Source organism: Notamacropus eugenii, chromosome 4 (genome assembly GCF_028372415.1).
Source record: "Notamacropus eugenii isolate mMacEug1 chromosome 4, mMacEug1.pri_v2, whole genome shotgun sequence".
Classification (NCBI taxonomy): Eukaryota; Metazoa; Chordata; class Mammalia; order Diprotodontia; family Macropodidae; genus Notamacropus; species Notamacropus eugenii.
Window position 1 is genome coordinate 85,769,105 of NC_092875.1, and position 11,018 is coordinate 85,780,122.

The 11,018-nt window shown below is 49.5% G+C and overlaps 1 protein-coding gene across 3 annotated transcripts; it reads left to right on the top strand.

Annotated features, from left to right (window-relative positions):
- Positions 1-45: 45 nt before the first annotated feature.
- On the top strand, positions 46-4,886 carry GRINA (glutamate ionotropic receptor NMDA type subunit associated protein 1). 3 transcript variants are annotated; one of them, XM_072602652.1, is made up of 8 exons: positions 1,268-1,499; positions 1,606-1,629; positions 2,187-2,529; positions 2,622-2,734; positions 2,933-3,133; positions 3,588-3,716; positions 3,812-3,955; positions 4,052-4,886. In XM_072602652.1, the coding sequence occupies exons 2-8, from the start codon at positions 1,606-1,608 to the stop codon at positions 4,199-4,201; spliced, it is 1,104 nt and encodes a 367-aa protein (XP_072458753.1). In that variant the 5' UTR covers positions 1,268-1,499; the 3' UTR covers positions 4,202-4,886. The 3 variants fall into 3 exon arrangements, with proteins under 3 accessions (XP_072458754.1, XP_072458753.1, XP_072458755.1); XM_072602653.1 differs by lacking the exons at positions 1,268-1,499; positions 1,606-1,629 and adding an exon at positions 46-308; XM_072602654.1 differs by lacking the exon at positions 1,606-1,629.
- Positions 4,887-11,018: the final 6,132 nt, after the last annotated feature.

Below are 11,018 nucleotides of genomic sequence, written 5' to 3' on the forward strand. Positions count from 1 at the left end.
CCCACCTTCGGGAGACAGCCCGAGCCCCGCTCCCTCCCCAGCATTTGCCCAGCGCCGGCAGCTGAGCCTCCACTGCCCCTGCTCGGAGCTCGGGGCTCCGGCCCCACCCCCGGCCCGGCCCGGCCCGGCCCGGCCCGCCCCCGCCCCCCGGCCCGCCCACCCGCTTCTCCGCCTCAGCAGTCGCCGCGGCAGCGCAGCCCCGAGCCCGGGGCGCAGCCGGCCCGACAGCCAGGCGGACGGACGAACGGACGCAGGACCGCAGAGCGACGGCCGTCGCCCCTGACCGTGACCCTGACCGCGGGCAGCCGGTGAGTGCGAGCGGGGCGACGGCGGCCCGAGGCCCCGAGGCCCAGCGGCCTCCCCGGCCCCCCGCGCGCCCCCCTGCCCCTGACAGTCCTCTCTCCCCTCCCCCTCCCCTATACCTGACCCCTTCTTCCCCGTCTCCCCCCTCCGCTCCCCTTCCTCATCTATCCCCAGCGTCCCCCCTCTTCTCGGGTCTCTTCCCTCTATCCCTCCTCCTCATTTCCCCCCTCCCCTTCCCCAGTATCCCCTCCTCTTCCTCGGTCTCTTCCCTCTATCCCTGCTCCTCATTCCCCCCCCTCCCCCTCCCCTTCCCCAGTATCCCCTCCTCTTCCTCGGTCTCTTCCCTCTATCCCTCCTCATTTCCCCCCTCCCCCTCCCCTTCCCCAGTATCCCCTCCTCTTCCTCGGTCTCTTCCCTCTATCCCTGCTCCTCATTCCCCCCCTCCCCTTCCCCAGTATCCCCTCCTCTTCCTCGGTCTCTTCCCTCTATCCCTCCTCCTCATTCCCCCCCTCCCCTTCCCCAGTATCCCCTCCTCTTCCTCGGTCTCTTCCATCTATCCCTCCTCATTTCCCCCCTCCCCCTCCCTCTCCCCGTGCCCCCCCCCCCCCGCCCCTCCCTTCTGCTCCGTCTCCCATCCCCATCCCCGGGGCCGGAGCCTCTGGATTCCCTGCCTCTCCCGGAGCGGGGGTGGGGTGGGCGGGGGCGCAGCCTCTTCCAGCGGCAGATGGGGGGGGGGGGGCGCAGCCTCTGCGGCAAGGCTCGGCTTCTGCTCCGGGCCCTTGGCCCCAGCCTCCTACCCCCTTCTTTACTACGCTGCCCGACCCCTCCTCGTCTCTGTTTTCCCTGCCCATTTCCCCCTTCCCCAGGGAGGAGGGCGCTTTCGGGGGCCACTCTTGGCTGGAAAGGGTCAGAAGTCAGGATCGTGGACCTTTGCCCCTTCTGTACCCCAGTCCCTTGCTCGCAGATGCTGTGGGGATTTCTGAGGCTGGAAATAGCCCCGTTAGTCCCGCCCTCCTAAAGCGGCTTAAAAGAAAGAAAGAAGGGGTGAGGGTAGGCTGGCCGTCCCCAGGGCCCGGACTTCGGGGCCTGCCTTCTCTGCTCCTGCCATTTCCCTCTGGCGTCTAAAAGCCAAAAGAGATCCGCCGCATTAACATCTATAAGACTGGACTCTGGGCACCACAGTCACCTAGGCCAAGGTAGTGCCAAGCCCCTCCTCCCCTACCCCTTAGTGACTTGACTGAAAGAGGGGTCTCAGAGGTCATCTAGTCAATGTATATCTTTCCCCCTTCCCCCATTTTACAGATGAGGAAGATGCAGCCTTGCAAGGTGAACTAACTTGTCCGAGGTCATTCCCCGAGCTGGTTAGTGGGGACTGGATACCCGGTCCCCTCACTCTCAGGCTGGGCCTCCTCTTTCCTGCCCAGAAACTGTAACCGAGCTTCATGGCCCCTGATTTCACCTCCTCGACATGGGATGGGAGGGGGTCTCAGGGAACCCGTGTGTCATGCCTTTCTTTCCCAGTCTCCTCTTCCCTTTTGTTCTGGGAAAGCACAGGACCCGAGTTCTTTCCGTCAAGGATGGAGGCGAAGGGGGTGGTTGTTTTGTTGTCTAGTATCTTTCCTCTAACCCATAGGGCCTCTTTTAAAAGTCCCTGAACACCTTCAACCTCTCCTGATTTGAGTTTGGGGAGTTTTTTTCTGAGGGAAGCCAGGATCTTCTTTCTTTTTCAATTTTCTTTCCCCCAAATGGCTGGGTTTGAGGACTCAGACCCTAGAACTGACTATAACCATTAGCCCACAGAGAGGGCTGGATTTGGGAATCTGTGCTTTTGGTTTGTTAAATTCATTCTTTGTTTTCTCTCTCTGTCTCTTCTCTTCTCTCAGGTGGTGATTGTCAAACCTGCCAACATGTCCCATGAAAAGAGTTTCTTGGTGACTGGGGATGTTAATACCTCTGCCAACCCTGGATACCCTGGGGCACCTCAGCCTCCAATGCCCCCCTATGGTCAACCACCTTACCCTGTGGCTCCCCACCCACAGCCCCCCTTTCAGGCTGGTTACGGCCAACCAGGGTACCCTCAGGGGCCCTACCCCCAGGGGCCCTACCCCCAGGGGCCCTATCCCCAGGGCTCTTACCCAGCAGGGAGTTACCCACAGGAACCCTATCCACACAGGCCTTTTCCTGCCAATCCTTATGGACAACCACAGGACTTTCAGGCCCCCAGCTGTAAGTAATGGGAAGTGGAGAGATTGAGGTTTGGGTATAGAAATAGGGGCTGTAGACTTGATCTTTCCTTCTTCTCATCCTCCCCTGCCCAGCACCAATGCGTGGAAACTACCATGGGGAAGGGCCCCCATCCTATTATGACAACCAGGACTTCCCAACCACGGACTGGGATGATCGGAGCATCCGTAGAGCATTTATTCGAAAGGTGAGGAAGAGAAAATTGAAATTCTTGTCCTTGGTGGGGAGGGGGAGGTGAAATATAAAGGAGAAAAGAGGGACTGGGAAGGCACATAAATCTAAGGAAAGAATATTGGGTATGGAGCCTCAGGGTAGTGCCCTGCCTCCAGCCAGGGTGGTCTCCTCAGCTCTGGGACTATACCACTAATCCTCTCTCCCCATCTAGGTGTTCCTGGTCCTCACTCTGCAGCTGACTGTGACCCTCTCCTCTGTGGCTGCATTCACCTTTGTGGAAGATGTGAAGATCTTTGTCCGGACCCATGTCTGGACCTACTATGTCTCCTATGCCTTCTTCTTTGTCTCTCTCATCATCCTTAGCTGCTGTGGGGAATTTAGACGAAAGCACCCTTGGAACCTCATTGCCCTGGTAAACCCCTACATCCAAGAACTCTAGTTGGTCAGTGATGAGACCAGCCCACTCTGACCTGCCAACCTTAGAGACCTCCAGGGGGTCCAGAAATTCTACCCTGGGGGTAGAAAACCCCAGACTTTTCTCAAGCATGAGATTTCTCCATTCAGACCCTAGATCAGGAGTTCCTAACCTTTTGGGCCCCATTGGCAGCCTGGTGAAGTCTACGATTAGTAAAAATAAGCCCCCATCTAAATTCACAGAACCCATGAAACCTCTCCTTGGGCCCCCACCATTGAACCCCTGCCCTAGACTCAGTCATCCTCAAGATGAGACCTTCCTGGCAATAGTAACCAGGGTTACCTTCATTCTCCTTGTCCCATTAAAAAAGGCCTCCTGATCCAGGGCTTGCTGCTGGGACTGGGGATTTACCAAATGCCATCTTATTCTCTACCTCCTCACTCACTAACAGTCTGTCCTGACCCTGAGCTTGTCATACATGGTGGGCATGATTGCGAGTTTCTATAATACGGATGCTGTCATCATGGCCGTGGGCATCACCACCGTGGTCTGCTTCACTGTGGTCATCTTCTCCCTGCAGGTGAGGTGGATAGGGCCCCTAGTACATCCTCTTCTTCCCTTCCCATGGCCCGTCTTGGGGTTCTGCCACTCACATTCCTGTTTTCCATCCCCAAGACCCGATATGACTTCACCTCCTGTATGGGCATCCTCCTGGTGTGCACCGTGGTACTGTTAATCTTTGCCATCCTCTGCATCTTCATCCGCAACCGGATCATGGAGATAGTCTATGCCTCACTGGGTGCTCTGCTCTTCACCTGTGTGAGTAACAGGGAGAATGCTTGGGGGGAGGCCCCTGGGTGCCTGGGTCCTCCTTTCTGAGACCTTAGGGTCTCTCTTTTTTGTCCCCATCCCCAGTTCCTGGCAGTGGATACCCAGCTGCTTCTGGGAAACAAGCAGCTGTCTCTGAGCCCTGAGGAATATGTGTTTGCTGCCCTGAACCTCTACACAGACATAATCAACATCTTCCTCTACATCCTTGCCATCATTGGCCGGGCTAAGGAGTAGCCCTGGCTGGGCCCTGCCTGGCCACCCACTCCTTCCTTCCCTCTCTGTTTTTTCTTTCCCCCTTTTCTCCTAACTCCCTCCCAACTCTCTTCCCCCTTCCCTTCTCTTTTCTCTCTCTGATATCTCTTCCCTTCTTTTCTCTCTCTCTCCTTAAGTCTGGGTGCTGCTGCCTCATGGGCAAGGGGCAAGGCAGTCTGTGCTCTTCCCCTTCTCCTTCCCTAGGGTTGAGGCTGAGGCTCAGGGAGCCCCCTCCCCCTGTATATAATTGTGCAGATATTTATGTTCAAACCATAGCTGACGCTGTGGTAGCCCTGTCTGTGTCCCCAGCACGGCCTCACCCGCTCCCGAGTTTGAGGGGAAGGGACTGACTAAACCAGGCCCCCTCTCCCTTTACTATGCTGCATGAGCCCTGCCCTCTGACCCTGCCTATTCCCTGAGGTGGGGGCAGATTTCAGGCTTCAGGGAAGAGGAATGAGCCCAAGGTCTGAGGGTGCACGTCTTTCCTCAGCACTCCCACACATTCACCCCTTCAGCCCAGCCCAGAGCAGCCCCCTTCCTACTCCCTTGTCCCCCTGCCCTTCTTTGGGGGAAGGGAATGCCCCCCCTGGACAAAGCATTGAGGGGAGGGGGAACTGGATGTATTTCAACCCTCCAGCTACTGTCAATAAAGCTCTAATAAATGTGATCCTCTCTCTCTTCCTCTTTTCTGGCATGTACAACAACAGGGCTTGGGGAAACATTTGCTTGGGTCATAGCAGCACAATCCATGATGGGGAGTGGTGGTCCTGCCATAGTACTATCCCCTCTTCCCTATGTAGTACAGAGGTCCCTGGAAAAAAAATCTGTGGTTCCAAATCTGATGCTGGTGTTGGCAAAATCCAGGTCAAGGGTGGCCAGAGCTGGGAGAGAGAATCCCAGTAGCACTGAGTGGTGGGTGCAGGTTGGAAGTTTTGCAGTTCACACTATTTGGGGGGCTATGTTAATGGAATGCTTGAAGGATTCTAGTAGAAGAGCCTAAGGTCCTGTCATGTGAGGCCCTGTCATGTAAGTCCCTCAGGTCCTAAGGGGGCACAGAGAGGAACCAGAGCACTCACCTTGGAGGAGGTAGTCCCTGTCCTTAAACCCCTGGCTGGGATAGAGGGGAGTCCCTGCTCCTCATACAATTGATAGGTGCTTACTGAGCATCCACCATGAAAGGGCTCATGCTCTGCTATTTCTGGGGTTGTGAGAGCACAGATAGACATGAACTAGTCCCTGCCCTGAATGGGAACTTAATCCAATCAAGCTAGAGGCCCAGTAATATATCTATAGCATTTTTAAGGCTGTATGTCTCCCTCACAACAGTCCATGGTTCAGGTTGCAGAGGCAACCCCATATTGTGGATGAGGAAACAGGCCCGGAGGGCAGAAAAGATTTTTCATTGTCTAGTGATCATGGAAAACGAGGATCTTTCCAGAAGATAATTAATTCCCGGCCACCCTCTACAGTTTTGGACACCACTGTCCTTGTGCCCAGGACACCCTGGCACAGGAGGAGGGGGAGGAGGAGCTTTTAGCTTGCTCCACATTCCTCATTGCCAATTCCAGATCTCCCTCTGCTGCCTTCATCACTCAGCAACCTCTCTCCCTCTGAGCTTTCACCCAATTCTTTCTGCTTCAGGTCTGTTGCTGTGATCTACTGGCAGCATCCAGGTCACTTGACTCTCCTTTTTCAATTCAATTCAAAAAGCACATGCCATGTAAAGTATTGAGGACAAATAAAAAATGAAATACAAAACAAACCCTGATCATCCCTGCCCTTGATGGGCTTACATTTTAATGGGAAATAAGCTATAAATAGGCAAATGCAAGGAAATTTGAGGCCAGAGAGTACAAGATCAGGAAAGATTCAGGCCATGGCCCCTGAGGAGCTTGGGAGGAGAGAAGGAAAAAAACAACTACTTATTAATGTCCACTATGTGCCAGACCCCATGCTAAGCAATTTACAGATATCTCTTTTCATCTCAACCCTTGGCAAGGAGGTATGCCTGTAGAAGATGGAATTTAAGTTTGACTGGAACCAAGGGTTTGATAGGTGGAAACTAAATCTGGAAAAGTTGTGCTTTATAACACTTTAAACCCCGTCTCTGACTCTCCAACCTCAGCCCAATAGTTAGCCCTATGCTGTTCTCTGCTTTCAAATCTGTAGTCCCCTTGTCCCATCACTGCTTTTCTTATCAAACCTCAACCCCCAATTATTCCCACCATCTTCCTCTACTCCTACTCAGTCTCTGTTCAATACAACTGGAGGAAGTCTCACAGCTGTGCCTACTAGGTCCATTACACATTCATCGGATTCCACCTCATCTGGACCATCCCTTCAGCAAAGCAATCTTTTTATTCCTCCTTGACTGATCTCCTGTCTTGCTCCCCACAGAAGTGATTCCAAATATCTTTCCTCCTCAGTTTCCCACACTTCCTCCTCCTTCCCTTCTCACCCATTACTGAGGAAACTCAGGCCATTTGATGGAAGCAACCTGTTCTCTCACTATCTTCATCTAAAAACCCCTTGATGCCAAATCTACTTTCTCAACCAGTCTGTCAGACATAGTGGTAGTCTTAGACCAGGCCAACCCTCCTGTTTTCTCCTCAAGCATCTTCGGTCATCCTCACCTCTCTAAACTTTAACTGGTTCCTTTCCTTACTGCCTTCCAACATGCCCAAATCTCCTGTATCCTTAAAAAACCTCAACTGTTCCCTCAGATAATCATGCTGTATCTCACCTTTCTTTCTCAGCCAAACTTCCTGAAAAGATGTCTATGCTTGCTGCTTCCACTTCCTCTCTCTAACTGACTTCTCAGCCCTTTGCAGACTCATTCCTGAACTAAAGCTCATCCCTAAACTAAAAACTCTTTCCCCCCAAGTTACCAATGATCTCTTAATCACCAATTCTGATTGTCTCTCAGGCTTCAACCTTTTGGGCATATAGACTGCATGTCTCACTTTGATCACCCTAGATGCTCTCTCTAGTTTCTCCTGGATCTCTCTGACTGAGTTCCTCAGTCTCCTTTGCTTCCACATCATGCCTCGTAATTGTGAGTGTACCCCAAAGTTCTGTTTTAGGCCTTTTTCTTTCCAGTGCTTAGCATGGTGCCTGGTACATGACAAATACTTAGGAAATGCTCATTGACTGATACTGCACTTCCTTGGTAACTTTATTAGCTCCCATCAGTTTCAACAATTATCTCTATGAAGATGACCCCAGTTCCACATATCTAATCTCTCTTGTGAACTTCAGCCCTGCATCACCAATAATCTATTGGATGCTTTAAATTGTATCACAAATTCAACATGTCTAAAACTGAACTCACCTTTCTCCCACCAGACCTTCCCATCTGAAGTTCCCTATTTCTGTCCAGATATCACCACCCTTCGAGTTTCCAGGTTGAAACTTCCTGACCTTGGGATTTATCCTCAACTCCTCATTCCCCCCACCCCTCCTATCCCATCAGTTGTCAAATCTTACTGTTTCTACCTACACAATATATCTTACATTCAACCCCTTCTCTCCACTCACACAGTTACCACCTTAGGCCAGACCTTCATCTCTTCTGACCTAGATCATGGCAACAACCTCCTACCTGGTCTCCCTGCCTCCAGTCCATCCTGTGCACTGTTGTCAAAGAAGTCTTCCTTAAGTGCAGATCTGATCATGTGACTGACTCCCTGAATCATTTCACTTCAATGGTTGCCTCTAGGATAAAATAGAAACTACTTTGTTTAGGTTCTAAAGCCCTACACAACCTGGCCCTAACCCATCTTTCCAGGTTACCTGGACAGTCCTCTCCTTGAACACTGTGATCCTTCATCACACATAATACTTTCTGGTCTTCGTACCTTTGTACTGGCTGACCCACATGCCAGGAATGCACTCCCTCCTTACCTCTGCCTCACAGGGTCCATGTATGTATATGCACATATGTATATGTGTGAATGTCAATATGTATGTATACACACATACATTACACACATATACACACTATACATGTATATGTACACACAAAACACATGGATACGTGCCTGTGTATCTGCATGTGTATATGTCTACTCATACACAAAATAAGTATGTTTATATACATATGTGTATATGAGGTTGCTCACATATCTACATATAGCAATATACATGTGTGTGTATACAGCATGTTTATATATGTGTGAATGGCTTCAATTTTCTCAGTAAAATCTGAAGTTCTGCTGAAAGGGAGGGGCAAGGAATGATGTAGAGTTTGTATGTATCTATTTGTGTATATACATATGTATGTGCATGTACACACGTGTGTAGATATAAAATACATATAATTTGTATTGTTGTTATGTACATATTTTTTGTACACTCAGTGCCTAGGACAGTGCTTGGCACATAACAGTGATTGTCAATTGATTTGCTATTTGAAGGGTAGTCTTCAGCTAGTGAAGGTTACCCAAGCTTTGTCATCGTAGAGGAATGGGGAGCCAATCAAGATGCTTGAACAAGAGAACGGATGTGGTCCTGTGCTTTTAGTGAGATGATTTTGGTAACTGTTTAGAAGATGGATTATAGGGGATGGGGAGGGAGGAGAGAGGAGACTGAAGAAAGACCCATCAGGCTAGTGTAATTGTCCAAGTGAGATAATCTGGGCTAGAACAATGTGAGGAGAGAAATGACATAAATAAGATACACAGAGTTGGAGTGAACATGACTTGACATCTGATTAGATATGGAGGTGAGAGAAAGGGAAGACTTGAAAATGACTCAGTTTGTGAACCTAGGGGAATGTTGGAGGAGTTTGGTGCCTTGCTTACAGTCTTTCTCTAGACAACAACCTTTGCTCCCTTACTAGGGGATATCTGTTGCTATCTTCTCAGACCAGCTGGCCTCCCAGTTCATCATCCTCCTCAGCACCTGTGACCTATCCTTCATTCACCTCAGCTATCCCCAGAAGAGGTCCTGTTTGAAATGTCACCATCACTCAAGACTGCTGCCTCCATGTTTTTGAACTCTGAAATTCCCATCTCTGATCATAATTTCCTGTCCTTTCATCTCTCCCCACTTTATGCTTACTTTGACTTCCATTCATTCCATTCCCCACTCTCTGCTTTCCTAATTCATTTCTTCTACTCTGGTCTCACTCTCCTCTTCATAACCTTGGTTTTATTGAACCAGTCATTGTTCTTCACCCTTGCATCCTTTGCCCTCTTGCTTCCCTGCCAATCCTCAACCTTGGTTGATTCTCCATCTTCATCTTCCATCTCTGCTCCTACTCCAGAGTTATTGAACACTGCTGGGGGAAGTCATGCATCTGGGCTCACTATAGATTCATGTTGTTTAACCTCAACCAAGCCCTCAAGGCTTTACAGTAATCTTTTTGTTCTTTCCGGATTGGATCAATTGTGATCTCTACATCTTCTTTGCTGTCCCTAACACACCCTCTCTACATCATTCCTTGCCTTCTCCCTCTCAGCACAACTTACCTCAGTCTTTACTGAGAAAATTGAGACCATTTATCTTGAACTCTTTCCCCTACTCCACCCCTCAAAAATCCTCTACATCTTTGCCACTTTCCTCCTTTGCCCTTGTCTCTGAGGAAAGGGTGACCTCCCTTTGTCAAAACCAACCTCTCTACTTAAGCCCTTGGTCTTCTCCTCTCTCACCTTTTCTGAGAGTTTGCTCCATTTTTCATTCTCTCTCTTACACTCAATTTTTCCCTTTTGACTGGCTCCTTCCCTGATGCCCCACTGCTTTAAAAGAACTTCATTTGATCCTACCATTCCCTTGGACTGTTATCCTATATCTTCCCTTCCTTTCACAACCAGACTCCAACTGTCAGTATCTCCACTGGTCACCACTCACTCCTTAGTTGTTAGCATCAGGCTTGCTCCCTTCAGGATTACCAGTGATTTTCTAACTGATAAATTGAATCATCTTTTCACAATATTCATCTTCATTGACTTCTCTGGAGCTCTTGGCATTGGTGACCACTGTCTCAGCCCTTGGCTGAAGCTACATTTTAACTCAGATCTGCTTGACTTCTTTGTCCTGCTGTATCTGCTGCACCACCTAGCAGGCTTTTGCAAGTAATATTATGCTTATTGGTTGTTAATTATCAAAAAAACATTCAATTCAGTAGAGCAAAATGTTCTTTTCCAATGAAGCATCTCCTAGCCAAATATAGAAATTATTCAAGATTCCTTGAAAGATATAAAGAAATAAATTTTCATGACCCTCTGACCGTAAATATCAGACAAATCTCCAAACAAGAAGACATCTCTGTTCCCCAAACTACTGTTATGGAAGCAACTCAAGATGGAGTCCCAAACTGAGGAGTAATTCCCCATGGAGAGCAGTCTTCTAGATGCTCCTGTTTTTAAATTATATCATATTAGTTGCAGCAAGTCATACGAAATTGCAGAACTGCCTGAATTAGGTCTCCAGCCATTCAAAAGAATTTGACCTGACCATCCACAGAAGAAAAAGCAAGTGAATGAAGAACTTCTATTGTCCAGATCATAACATGCAGTTGGACATGCATAGAGCTGGTTTATCATTGTATATAATTTGGATATTGCCCTGCAAATGAAGCTGGGCCCAGAATTGACCACAGTAGTAAAACAGGCTGGATTGTCTTTGAGAAATTAGTTTTTATCGTACCCTCAAGGCTCTTCCTGGGGGAAAAAAGGGCCAGATTTTTAATACCAATATTTTTCTGACTACAAGTCATGGAGTAGTACAATTGCAGGAGAACTGAAATTGAGGATCATTCAGATGACAATGAAAAGGCATCCCCTGTGTGAACAGGCTG

Coding starts and splice junctions, on each gene's coding strand:
- GRINA (XM_072602652.1), top strand. CDS start 1,606: ATGAGGAAGATGCAGCCTTGCAAG. Junction 2,735..2,932: donor GTAGAGCATTTATTCGAAAG/GTGAGGAAGAGA, acceptor CTCCCCATCTAG/GTGTTCCTGGTCCTCACTCT. Junction 3,956..4,051: donor GTGCTCTGCTCTTCACCTGT/GTGAGTAACAGG, acceptor CCCCATCCCCAG/TTCCTGGCAGTGGATACCCA.